The sequence below is a fragment of the Nerophis lumbriciformis genome, linkage group LG24 (genome assembly GCF_033978685.3).
Source record: "Nerophis lumbriciformis linkage group LG24, RoL_Nlum_v2.1, whole genome shotgun sequence".
NCBI classification, from domain to species: domain Eukaryota; kingdom Metazoa; phylum Chordata; class Actinopteri; order Syngnathiformes; family Syngnathidae; genus Nerophis; species Nerophis lumbriciformis.
In genome coordinates, this window is record NC_084571.2 from 14,473,612 (window position 1) to 14,488,192 (window position 14,581).

General features: G+C 43.3%; 1 protein-coding gene across 2 annotated transcripts in view; it reads right to left on the reverse strand.

Annotated features, from left to right (window-relative positions):
* rgs9a (regulator of G protein signaling 9a) overlaps positions 1-12,558 on the reverse strand; it is a 55,405-nt gene extending 42,847 nt beyond the window's left edge. For both annotated transcript variants that reach the window (XR_012051147.1, XM_061981615.1), the window contains exons 1-2: positions 12,397-12,558; positions 12,016-12,112 (exon numbers count right to left, since the gene is read on the reverse strand). Coding sequence is in view for 1 of the 2 variants with exons in the window: in XM_061981615.1 (XP_061837599.1) it covers positions 12,016-12,112; positions 12,397-12,465 (166 nt within the window). In the remaining variant the exon portion in view is untranslated. The remainder of the gene's footprint in view (positions 1-12,015; positions 12,113-12,396) is intronic.
* Between the last annotated feature and the right edge of the window lie 2,023 nt (positions 12,559-14,581).

Sequence of the window (14,581 nt, forward strand, 5' to 3'; positions counted from 1 at the left end):
TTTCCCTTGCATGCCGGGCCAGTACAATGTATCGCGGGCATGTCTGTAGCATGCTTCGACCCCCCACATGATTGTAGTGGATCCTCCTCAGCATTTCCGGACGCATGGCTTTCGGAATGATGACGCGCTGGCTCCTGAAGGGCACCCCATCCTGTGCGCTTATTTCATCTCTGATGGCCCAGTAGTCCCTGATGAGTAGGGGGACCTCCTCTTTGTGTTCTGGCCATCCCTGCAGTACGACTGCCTTGAGCGTTTGGAGACACACATCCTCCTCTGTGTGTGCTCGGATCTGTGCCAGGCGCTGGCTGCTGACATTGAGGTAGTCTGCCTGCTGAATGGCCGCTGCGTCACACTGTTCCTGTTGCATGCTGCAGACAATTTCTCGTCGGTACAGTGTGTCTGTTTTCCGTGGCGGGTGGTGGCTCTACTAAGTGTGTCACTTATGTACATTTCAGGGCCTGGCTTGTACACCACCGTAAGGCAGTAGTTCTGAAGTGTCAAAAGCATGCTCTGTAGGCGCTTGGGCGCACTGAGGAGGGGCTTACTGAAGATGGACACCAATGGGCGGTGGTCGGTCTCTGCTGTCACATCCATATGTCCATGTAGGTAGTAGTGGAAGGGTTGATAGGCGAACACGATGCTCAGGCACTCCTTTTCTATCTGTGCGTAGTTTTGCTCCGGCTGGGTCAGGGCGCGGGAGGAAAAAGTGACAGGCTGCCCTTCCTGTAGCAGGCAGCAGCCCAGGCCTGTCTGACTGGAGTCGCTCTGTATGGTGACTGGCTTGATGGCATCATAATAACGCAAGACCGGTACTGCTGTGACCAGTGTCTTCATTTCCTTCATGGCAGCATCATGTTTTGTCAGCCAGTGCCACGTCACGTCTTTGTCTAGCAGCCTCCTCAATGGTTCACATACCTCTGACAGGCGGGGCATAAATCTGGAAAGATAGTTCACAAAGCCACCGTTGGACCCCTTTAGCGTCTGTTGGGTTCGCATACTTGCCAACCTTGAGACCTCCGATTTCGGGAGGTGGGGGGAGAGGGATAGGGTGGGCGTGGTCGGGGGTGGGGCGGGGGCGTGTTTAAGAGGGGAGGAGTATATTTACAGCTAGAATTCACCAAGTCAAGTATTTCATATATATATATATATATTATTATTTATTTTTTTATATGTGTAAATATATATATATATATATATATATATTTATATTTTATTTATATATACATATATATATACATATATATATATATATATATATATATATATATATATATATATATATATATATATATATATATATATATAAATAAAAGAAATACTTGAATTTCAGTGTTCATTTATTTACACATATAAAAAAATAAATAATAATATATATATATATATATATATGAAATACTTGACTTGGTGAATTCTAGCTGTAAATATACTCCTCCCCTCTTAAACACGCCCCCGCCCCACCCCCGACCACGCCCACCCTATCCCTCTCCCCCCACCTCCCGAAATCGGAGGTCTCAAGGTTATATATATATATAAATAAAAGAAATACTTGAATTTCAGTGTTCATTTATTTACACATATACACACACATAACACTCATCTACTCATTGTTGAGTGAAGGGTTGAATTGTCCATCCTTGTTCTATTCTCTGTCACTATTTTTCTAACCATGCTGAACATCCTCTCTGATGATGCATTGATGTGTGGCACGCACAAAAGTGCTTTCATCAAATGCATTAGAGTCTGGAATCTTCCATCTCTCCCTAGCATGGCCCAAAACCGGTCAATCTTTGCTTCCTGAGGAAGATCTTCAGTGCCAAGCACTTGGTAGTCCACTACTTCTTCCTGGAGGATATCCAGGTCCAATCGCAGCTGTGGCTTGGAACTTACAAGCTGTTATGAGAGTAGCGTATGTGTGTGTGTGGCCCTTTAATAGGTGAGCATGTGAGGTGAGTGACGTCAGTGAGTGTGTGGGCGAGAGAAGAGAGGGAGCGGTAGCGTGAGTGCGGGCGGGGACTAGTTTGTTTTGTGTTGGATTGGCTGTGTGCAAGCAATCAATAAAGCAAGATTTGAAAACTAATCGCCGGACTCAGGCAGGAAAGGTGCAACAAAGCATATTTCTTCATCTTACTCGTCGTCGGCGTCGCCATGGCTGTATCTTCCTCGTTCTTCTGCTTCGTCTCCTTGTTGTGAGCGCAGTTGTGCACTGCACTCTCTAAAAGCCGTATATGTTATTGATGTTATAGATGGCAGTATTGTCCTGTTTAAGAGTGTCACAACATTGCTGTTTACGGCAGACGAACTGCTTTACGGCAGACAAAAACATGACTGCTGTTGTTGTGTGTTGTTACCGCGCTAGGAGGACGTTAATGAAACTGCCTAACAATAAACCCACATAAGAAACCAAGAACTCGCCCTCCATCATTCTACAGTTATAACGTGTTTGGGCAGGCACACTGTTTATATCGTGGGAAAGCGGACTCAGGTCCGCATGGAGCTGGGGGGGGCGTGGCCTCCAGCTCCGCCTGAATTTCGGGAGATTTTCGGGAGAAAATTTGTCACGGGAGGTTTTCGGGAGAGGCGCTGAATTTTGGGAGTCTCCCGGAAAATCCGGGAGGGTTGGCAAGTATGGGGGTTCGGCATGTCCAGAACCGCCCTGACCTTGTCAGGGTCAGCCTTGAGGCCCTCGGCGGACAGTATGTGGCCGTGGAAACGGACCTCCTTCACTCGGAACTGCAACTTTTTCAGGCTCAGCCTTAGCTTAACTTCTCTGCATCTGTGCTTCAGGGCAATGAGGTTTGTGTTATGGTCGCGGTTGGCCTCATTGTCCGTATTACCGCAGCCAACTACGAGGATATCATCGGCTATGGGCTCATTCCCAGTTAATCCAGCTAGGAGCTCATGTTGCTTTCTCTGGTACAGTTTCGGAGCAACTGACACACCAAAGGGAAGCTTCAACCACCGTTTTCTGCCCCATGGTGTCCAGAACGTTGTCATCAGGCTGCTCTCCTCATCCAGTCGGCACTGCAGGAATGCATCACGCGCATCCACCAGCGTGAATATACGCGCCTTTGGCAGCTTGTACAGCACGTCATCTAGAGTGGGCATGAGGTAGTGGGACCGTTTCAGGACTCGGTTGAGTGGCTTCGGGTCAATGCATAGTCTCAATTTATCCGTTTTTTTCACTATGACCAGATTGCTGATCCAGTCTGTGGGCTGTGTGACTGTGGTTCAATGTCCATACTTTTCGTATCGATCGAGTTGTGCTTTAACAGCTGCCTTGAGGGCCACTGGAACATTCCTGGGGGCACACTGCACAGGCGCCACATTGCTGTCCAGCTCAAAGTGAACATCACCAGGCAGGGACTCAACAGGGCTGGTGAACACGTCGTGGTATGTGTTGATGAGACGCTCTTTGATCAGGTCTCCCATCCTGCAGTGTTCCACCTTATTTAGCTCCTCAGGAATGGTGAATCGTATCAGGCCCAGTCTCTCACATGTCTCCCCTGAAAGCAAGGGCCTCTGGCCTGTATGCACAACCTCAAAGTCCAGCTTGTGTGTTCTGCCCCTAATGACACACTGTGTGCTGTACAACCCCAGCGAGTTCATCCAATCACTGTTGTAGAGCTTCAATCTGGTGAGACTCTTCTGGAGAGGCGTTCTGGGCGCCAGTCTCATCTTCCTTCATGCTCATCACATTGCAGGTGGCCCCAGAGTCAAGCTGGCACCTCTGGACCCCCTGTTGCTGTGGCAGATTGACAAACCACTTCTTTCCTTGCGTATTCATAGCTCCAACGCTCTCTGCTGTGTACACATCTCTCTCACCTCCATCACTGTCCTCCTGTTCCCCTGTCGACGGGTCACCCACAGCGTTCAACTGGCGTGCGTGCTGACCTCTCTTCATGCATACTTTAGCAAAATGGTTGGCAGTGCCACAAAAGCGGCAGGATTTACCAAATGCAGGGCACTGGTCTCGCCCACGTTTGTGCCTTGTGCCACTTTACTTGCATTTCCCTGTGTCTCTCATGCCCTGGGGCTGTGAACTGGTGTTGGTGGGCTCAGATGGCCTACCGGCAGGCCTGCATCCATATCTTTGTCCCCCCTGCGTGGCATTGATGCTCTCTCCAGGCTCAGAGTTGCCCAGTGACATAGTCTTTAATTTGTTGTCCATGACCTCGGCTGCACGGCAGATCATGATTGCCTGATCCAATTTGGGATCATTTTCTCTTAGTAAACGACGTCTGGCGCCCTCATCAGCAATGCTAAGGACAAGCCTGTCCTTTATGAGTTCATCTTTTATAGCTCCGTATTCACAAGAGGGAGCCTTTTCTCTCAGCCTTGTAACAAAAGCATCTATGGGTTCTCCTTCCTCTTGCTTTAAGTTTCCAAAAATGTACCTCTCGAATGTGACGTTCTTTGCGGGGGTAAAGTATGTCTCCAGTGCCTCCAGAATAGCACCCACATCTTTCTGTTGGTCGGCAGTGAGTCCCAGGTTGTATTTGTAAACATGGAGGCAGTCGTTCCCCATTAGCCGTCTCAGCGCCGCTGCTTGGACGGGGTTCTCCTTCTCGTTGAGCCCGGTCACCAGCAGATAATCCTCAAACTCTGCTCGGAAGTTTTTCCAGTTGCCGTGAGTGTCCCCAGCCATCTTCATGGGCTCCGGAGGCGGGATGTTGGAAGCCATTATACCAACGGGGTGCTAAAGCTAACAGGCTAACTGAAACTGCTAAAACTCACCAAAACAAATAAACGCATGCTGTCTCAACAACGGACAGAATGTGGGGCGTAATCGGGTCCTGCTCTGACTTCTGACACCATGTTATATGGTGTGGTGCATTATAAAGATGACAAGAGTCCTGCTGTGTCTCAGTGCCGTGTATTCAGGCTGCATGTAGGAAATACAACTCAGAAAAACACACGTGACGTAGGGATATATTATTATAGGTGGGGGCTCTGTGGCTGCCACAGGGTGGCGCAGTACGTCAATACAATCACCCTGTAACAATGGTGGAACGGTTGAAGAATGTGGGAGAAGTAAAAAAAATAAAAAATAAAAAAAAATTGTGAAAAAAGTGGTATTGAAAATGTGGAACTCTGATAAAACCAGAAATTTTTGAAAGTCAGAAAAGTCTAGGCTTGAATTTCCAAAATGAGTGAAATGTCTTGACGCTTGTGATTGTGTGAATAATTGTACATAAATCCATCAATACAGCAAAGTAATTATGTTATTAATTTCTATATTCATTGATCAGGCTCAGGATGTTTTACAGACACAGAAGAGCAACTATAATTGAGTACTAGTTGTGTACTTTCTACGACAACACGGTACATTTAACAGTACTAGTTGTGTACTTTCTACGACAACACGGTACATTTAACAGTACTAGTTTTGTACTTCTGGTGGAACGGTTGAAGAATGTGGGACTTACTACAGTCCCACATTGAACTAGGTTAGTTTCAAACTATAATCTGAGTCAACTGCTAAATCCCGCCCACTGTCCATATGGTGGATTTGGCCTGCGTGGATAAGATGACCTTTCACTCCCTGCTCTTTGACTTGATTAAAACCCCAAATGGCATTGAATAAGTGCCTTAGTGTCTCATCCAATTGGGCTTTTCCTTATTTAGCTTGTGGCTAAGACACCTGAGACAAGCTGTCTTCTCTCTCTGCTTCCTAGAATGCACAGGAAATGAATGAAAAGCAACTACAAAATACAATTTGGGCAGAAATTGCGTGTTAATGGTAAAAAGTCAAAGCCCAACTTAAATGCTAACAGTTAGCTCGTCGGCTCGATAAAAGTTTGACTGTTAGGCGCGTACTTGCAAAATCAGCTAAAAGTTAAGTTAAAGTACAAATGATTGTCACACACACTAGGTGTGGCAAAATGATTCTCTGCATTTGACCCATCACCCTTGATCACCCCCTGGGAGGTGAGGTTAGCAGTGAGCAGCAGCGGTGGCCGCGCCCGGGAATCATTTTTGGTGATTTAACCCCCAATTACAACCCTTGATGCCGAGTGTCAAAAGCATGGTACCATGCTAAGGTTAGCATGCTACCATTTTAAAAAAAGTCCTTGTATCACACGCTGACAATGAAATTGCATTTGTGTCCAAATAATGGGGTCCCTTTTTTTTAGGTAAACTGAAATTATGCAAGTGATTAAGCGCAACTAAATATGGGTCTTAATATGTCACAAACATTTCTCAAAGATATTAACCAAATTGTGCAAAGTCTGAATGACTAAGAAACACTTCTTATGTACCGTATTTTACGGACCATAGGGCGCACCGGATTATAAGGCACACTGCCAATGAGAGGGTCTCGTCAGGTCTATTTTCATACAAAAGGCGGACCGGATTATAGGGCGCATTAAAGGGGTCATAATATATATATTTTTTTCTTAAATGTAAAACACTTCCTTGTGGTCTACATAACATGTAATGGTGGTTCTTTGGTCAAAATGTTGCATAGATGATGTTTTACAGATCATCTTCAAGTCGCTTTCTGACAGTCACTTCAGGATGCGCCATTTTGTGGGCGGTCTTATTTACGTGGCTCACCTTCGACAGCATCTTCTCCCTGTCATCTTTGTTGTAGCGGTGTAGTCATACTTGCCAACCTTGAGACCTCCGAATTCGGGAGATGGGTTGAGGTGGGCGGGGTTGGGGGGGCGGGGTTTGGTGGTAGCGGGGGTGTATATTGTAGCCTGGAAGAGTTAGGGCTGCAAGGAATTCTGGGTATTTGTTCTGTTGTGTTACGGTGTGGATGTTCTCCCGAAATGTTTGCCATTCTAGTTTGGTGTGGGTTCACAGTGTGGCGCATATTCGTAACAGTGTTAAAGTTGTTTATACGGCCACCCTCAGTGTGACCTGTATGGCTGTTGATTAAGATGTCTTGCAGTCACTTGCGTGTGTCTGTAGAAGCTGCATACAACGTGTGACTGGGCCGGTACGCTGTTTGTATGGATAAAAGCGGACGCGACGACAGGTTGTAAAGGACGCTAAAGGTAGTGCCATCACGGCACGCCCTCAATATTGCTTGTCCGGGTGAAAATCGGGAGAAATTCGGGAGAATGGTTGCCCCGGGAGATTTTCGGGAGAGGTACTGAAATTCGGGAGTCTCCCGGAAGAATCGGGAAGGTTGGCAAGTATGGGTGTAGCGTGAAAGGACGGGAGTGGAAGTGTCAAAAGATGGAGCTAACTGTTTTAATGACATTCACACTTTACTTCAATCAATAACGGAGCAGTATCTCCTCATCCGTGGCTCACTAGTGCAATAACAACACTGGAAATGTGGCCGGGGAAAAACCGTCCGACAGGAACTCTCTAATAACTAAAGTTCCTTGGGTGAATAATGTAAACTCACTACACCGGTGTGTTTTAGCGCTTTCGTGGCGAGTTTACTGACAGATATAAGTAAGAACTTTACACTACTTTGTATTAGAAATGGCAACAGTGGAGGATGAATGTCACATAACAAGAAGATAGAGAAAAAGAAGAAGCTTATCCACTACAGTGTTGGTACGGACTACAAAGGCGGACGTGCGCACATTTTCAGGACTTATGCAAATCCCAAATACAGATCAGCAGGTACCAGAAGGTAAGAAAAGTTGCTTTTGCATAATATTGCGAAACAAAACGCCAGATAATATGTCTTACCTTATACACACACCATAATAATACTGGTATGTTGAAGCACAGTACAATCCATCAAGCGGTGCGGCTTCATAGCTTACTAAAGTCGTACTAAAACATTTTGATAGATTTTTTAGCGCTATGTGTAATGTTCTATATGGTGAATGGAACATATAACATTTTGGTGTTGTTTACTTGAGTCATATTGCAGTCTACACATATCTCTTATGTGTGACTGCCATCATATTGCAGTCTTCACGTATCTCTTATGTGTGACTGCCATCATATTGCAATCAACACTTATCTCTTATGTGTGACCGCCATCTACTGGTCACACTTGTCATTACACCATGTACCAAATAAAATAGCTTTGAGGTTGGTAAGCATAACCAATATTATTTCGTACATTAGGCGCACTGTCATGTTTTGAGTAAATGAAAGGATTTTAAGTGCGCCTTATAGTCCGAAAAATACGGTATACAGTATATATATATATATATATATATATATATATATATATATATATATATATATATATATATATATATATATATATATATATATATATATATATATATAAATAAATAAATAAATGGGTTGTACTTGTATAGCGCTTTTCTACCTTCAAGGTACTCAAAGCGCTTTGACACTACTTCCACATTTACCCATTCACACACACATTCACACACTGATGGAGGGAGCTGCCATGCAAGGCGCTAACCAGCACCCATCAGGAGCAAGGGTGAAGTGTCTTGCTCAGGACACAATGGACATGACGAGGTTGGTACTAGGTGGGGATTGAACCAGGGACATATATATATATATATATATATATATATATATATATATATATATATATATATATATATATATATATATATATATATATATATATATATACATTCACACTTATATATATACATATATACACACATACATATATACATATACATTCACACTTATACATAAATATATGTATATACACACATACATATATACTTTTATATATATATATATACATACACACACATATATGTTTACGTATATATACACATATACATATATATATATATATATACATTCACACTTATATATATATATACATATATATACACACATACATATATTTATATATACAGTATATTAGAGATGCGCGGATAGGCAATTATTTCATCCGCAACCGCATCAGAAAGTCGTCAACCATCCGCCATCCACCCGATGTAACATTTGATCAGAACCGCATCCGCCCGCACCCGCCCGTTGTTATATATCTAATATAGACGATGCAAGGCATTAGTGAGGTTATAAAGCTTTTGCCTGTTAAAGAAAGGAGACTGATCCAATGCAGCACAGACATTCGCGTGCCACGCTGTCACGACCCAGACGCACACCAGTGCGCAATCATATGGGAGTCGCGCTGAGCGCACCTCCAAGCGCGTCTCGCTGCCGGCGACGGCCGGGTATGGGCCCAACGCTCCAGCGCCATCCATTTTCAGGGCTAGTTGATTCGGCAGGTGGGTTGTTACACACTCCTTAGCGGGTTCCGACGTCCATGGCCACCGTCCTGCTGTCTATATCAACCAGGGTGAGCCCCACCCCTTTCGTGAGCGCACTGCGCGCGGAGTGACCCCTGTTACGCGCCCCCGGCAACAGGGGTGGCGGACAGGTAAGCTGCGCGGGCGGAGCGCGCGGAGTGACCCCTGTTACGAACCCCCGGCCACGGGGGTGGCGGGCAGGTCAGCTGCTTACCTGCTGCGCGTGACGCCGGCCGCGGCGAAGGCGGACGAGGCGGGGTGTCGGTGCGGTGGGCGCGGTGGTGACCCTGGACGTGTGTCGGGCCCTTCTCGCGGATCGCCTCAGCTACGGCTCCCGGTGGGGCCCTCTTGGGGGAAGGGGCCTCGGTCCCGGACCCCGGCGAGGCGTCCCTTCTCCGCTCCGTAAAAGTGTCCATCTCTTCTTTTTTTTTTCTTCTGTTGTGGCATATGCTGCAGGTGCCTGCTCCTTTTTCGTATGTGGGTAACAACATTTAACTATGTATATATATTTCCGAATTGGTTTAACTGCCACCCGCCTGAATCTATTTAAAATCTATTTTTTTCAACCGCCCGACCCGACCCGCGGATAAAATCTAATTTTTTTAAATTTCATCCGCCCGATCCGCGGATAATCCGCGGACTCCGCGGTTGTGCCCGCAAACCGCGCATCTCTAATATATATATATATGCAGTATATATAATCCATATTGCGATATTGCAGCCTCCTGCGATAACCACACAGATCACAATATATTAGATGATAATATAAACATTTTAAAACAGGTTACAAAGGTCTTTAGCAGTTCCGGTTACATTATTTTTTATCAAAACTATTATTCATTTATTTGATAATTTACTGTTAATATCTGTTTATTTCTGTTGCAACATGTTTCTATCTACACCTCTGTTAAAATGTAATAATCACTTATTCTTCTGTTGCTATTGTGACATTATAGCATTAGCAGCATTGTTAGGTGCTAAACATACAAACTAACCATCATAAACCATAACAAAACAAATACTGTAATATTTCCACTCTCGCTGGGATGTGGACCGACGGTATACTCACATAATACTGTTTAGATGAAGATTCAATCGCAATCCTCACGAAGGGTTAAAAGAAAGTTGCCGCATCCATCCTCTTTTTGTGTCTTTTCCGACATCTCCACGGCCACATTTGTCTACTCGCAGGTGAGAGATCCATGAATTACAATCTAGAATTTCCTTTTAGCAAGTTTGAGACCAAGCAGAAGCAGCGTGTCAACAATTGCAGCGTAAGCTAGCGTTAGCTCACTGCTATCAATGCGCCGCTAAAATAGTTCGTCTGCGTTAGCGCTTATAATAACAATATCACTCATATTCAGTGTTGGGACTAACGCGTTACAAACGTTACTTCCGGCGGTAAATAGTAATCAAACGCGTTATTTTTTATATTCAGTAACTCAGTCACCATTACTACATGATGCGTTACTGCGTTATTTTACGTGATTTTTTTATATAGTATCGGCTAGAAACTGAGAAGATCTGAGTGTGTTTTACTGGAAAGCTGCAGAAGAGGCGACGGACAAGAGGCGCGCTCTGTGTGTGTGTATGTGTGTGTGTGGGAGGGGGGCGTGTCTGTGTTTACTAACAAGACATCATGACGAAGCCGAAGCGGAATTTCTTAACATGGAGATATTCTCACTACGGTACTTTTCTTTTGTCGACCACAAAGAAAAGAACATTTTAGTTAAATGTACGTTGTGTCTTGGATCAAAGATCCTATCTACTTCCCAAAACAGCAATTCAAATCTGTTGAAACAGCTACAAAAGCAACATTCTTCGACGAAGCTAGTAAAGAGAGACACACTACACCTCCGAAGCAACATCAGCTGGATTTTAACGAGGCACTGCTAGCCAGGACAACATTGATAGAGTCATTGCAGCGTGTGTGCTAGAAGACATGCAGGCTATTTCTACAGTGAAGTCACCCGCTTTCAGGCAGCTAATTAGCATGATACCGGGCCTCAAATGGCACCTGGACAATGAGTACATAAAAATGGAAAGCGAGCTAAAGAAAACACTCTGCCTCTGCTCATCATTCAGCACTGAAGGTACATACACTCTGTCAATTCTCTTATATACTCTTTCATTCTAGACTTCTAGAGTGTTTGATTATCACATCACTCTAAATGTATAGACTATAAAGTTCATTACTTTTTGGTGTAAGTAACTGAGTTAGTAACTGAGTTACTTTTGAAATAAAGTGTAACTAGTTACTGGTTTTCAGTAACTAATCCAACACTGCTCATATTTGGTTCATTTTCAGGTCACGACATGTAAATGGAGTATTGTCGGCGGTTTCCGGATATTTTTAGAGAGTATAATGACTCAATTGTTAGCTATTTATTTAGGATTTCCAATGCACAAAATAATAAAAATATGTGTTCATGTCTTACATAAAGATTGTGTATTATAAACAGCACATCGTATTTCCAGTATGACTGATCTAATAATATGGTCAGAGTGCAGAAGCGTTACTCTCGGGACGTCATCCGACTACGAATCTACGGAAATTACCAAAGATATTTGGTGCTGAATATTCAAAATGGCCGACTGAATTTGTGGAATTTTGTGCCATTTTTAGACGGTATTTTCTCACACTTTGCGGATTGTAAATACAACTGGATATGGTTTATTGGATACAAAGAAACACAATTTAGCATATCAAGTCAACTTGTTTTTCCGTTATACTGCTTCTTCAAAATGTACAAATCATAAAGACGGGAACAAAAACAATCCAAACATTTTTTTTAAATAGATTTTGATTCCTTTCAAAAGGTGTCAGACATGATTGTAGGCATCTCACCTGCGATGGCGTGTGGAATGGTGGTGACGTTGAGTTTCTGCTCGGAGCCCTTGAGCCCACATTTTGGGTCCTGCATTTCAACCACAACCGCCTCCAACTGGAAAGAACAATTAAAGATTCGTAGATTTCCATTTCCATTGAGGAAAACACTGATTTTCCAACAGGATTATTAAGAAGTGGAATGATTTCCCTGGCAAAACCAATGCTAAGAATTATCACTGTTTATATTGTATCAATTGAGCTTTATTATGAATACATTATGTCAAAGTTCAATTGTTTGTCATAAAAGGAACTACAAGGACCTTGTTGGCGATTAAGAAGAAGGTAAAGTAATAACTGCATGATTTATATTTATCAAGAATTATGATGACTATCACTCACCTTTTTGAGGCAATGCATACGCGGGCGAAAATGTTCTGCCCGGTCTGGGCGGGCTGTTCTGATTGTCATAGCTGTGCCGAAGTGAAAACCAAACACGAGTGGAGAACTTGACAAAGAGAAAGGTGAAAGTTGGAATGAGAGAACAGAATAGACACACTTGTCCTTCGGGCGGATTATGAAGCAGGAGGATTTAGCCACTAATCAGCTGCTCTCATCACTAAGCCTGTTGGACTCTTCTTCAAGGCAAAATGCTTCCTTTATGCTACTAAACAATATCATCATTTGGTAGCAGAATCACTGTTAACATCTTACTTTATGATATTAATACTTTATTGTACAAAACCCAAAACCAGTGGAGTTGGCAAATCCTTTTCAACTTATATTCAATTGAATAGACTGCAAAGACAAGATATTTAATGTTGGAACTGAGAAACTTCATTTTTTTTGGCAAATAATCATTAACTTAAAATTTAATGGCAGCATCACATTGCAAAAAAATTGGCACAAGGGCATTTTTACCACTGTGTTACATGGCCTTTCCTTTTAACAACACTCAGTAAACATTTGGGAACTGAGGAGACCCATTTTTGAAGCTTTTCAGATGGAATTCTATCCCATTCTTGCTTGATGTACAGCTTAAGTTGTTCAACAGTCCGGGGTCTCCGTTGTCGTATTTTAGGCTTCATAATGCGCCACACATTTTCAATGGGAGACAGGTCTGGACTACAGGCAGGCCAGTCTACACTCTTTTACTATGAAGCCACGCTGTTGTAACACGTGGCTTAGCATTGACTAGCTGAAATAAGCAGGGGCGTCCATGATAACGTTGCTTGGATGGCAACACATGTTGCTCCTAAACCTGTATGTACCTTTCAGCATTAATGGTGCCTTCACAGATGTGTAAGTTACCCATGCCTTGGGCACTAATACACCCCCATACCATCACAGATGCTGGCTTTTCAACTTTGCGTCTAGAACAGTCCGGGTGGTTCTTTTCCTCTTTGGTCTGGAGGACACAACGTCCACAGTTTCCAAAAACAATTTAAAATGTGGACTCGTCAGACCACAGACCACTTTTACACTTTGCATTAGTCCATCTTAGATGAGCTTGGGCCTACGTTTCTGGGTGTTGTTGATAAATGGCTTTGGCTTTGCATAGTAGAGATTTAACTTGCATTTACAGATGTAGCAACCAACTGTAGTTACTGACAGTGGTTTTCTGAAGTGTTCTTGAGCCCATGTGGTGATACCCTTTACACAATGATGTTGCTTTTTGATGCAGTACCGCCTGAGGGATCCAAGGTCACTGGCATACAATGTTAGTTTTCAGCCTTGCCGCTTACGTGCAGTGATTTCTCCAGATTCTCTGAACCTTTTGATGATATTACAGACTGTAGATGGTGAAATCCCTAAATTCCTTGCAATAGCTGGTTGAGAAATGTTGGTCTTAAACTGTTGGACAATTTGCTCACGCATTTGTTGACAAAATGGTGACCCTCGCCCCATCCTTGTTTGTGAATGACTGAGCATTTCATGGAAGCTGCTTTTATACCCAATCATGGCACCCACCTGTTCCCAGTTAGCCTGTTCACCTGTGGGATGTTCCAAATAAGTGTTTGACGAGCATTCCTCAACTTTCTCAGTCTTTTTTGCCACTTGTGCCAGCTTTTTTTAAACATGTTGCAGGTATCAAATTCCAAATGAGTTAATATTTGCAAAAAATAACGTTTACCAGTTCAAACATGAAATATATTGTCTTTGCAGTCCATTCAATTGAATATAGGTTCAAAAAGATTTACAAATCATTGTATTCTGTTTTTATTTACCATCACTGATACCATCTGATACGATACAAACTAAGTTCAATACACAGTGTGTGCTACCGTGTGCTGAGCTGTTGTGTAGCTGCTAGCGCCTCGTGGCCTAAAGCCAACCATGTTTCCTTTTCGTAAAATAACTTTGCTAAAATAGAAGACCAACAACTTCAGAACCAAGGCGATGAAAACGTCTAAAAAGTAAGCTTATTAGCTTTCAGTCCACAAAGTTACAAGTATGCATGCTACCATATATGGAAATATCCGCTGACTTAAATTAACTATGTCATAAATAGAGATGTCCGATAATATCGACCTAATGTAATATCGGAAATTATCGGTATCGGTTTGTTTTTTTATCAGTATCGTTT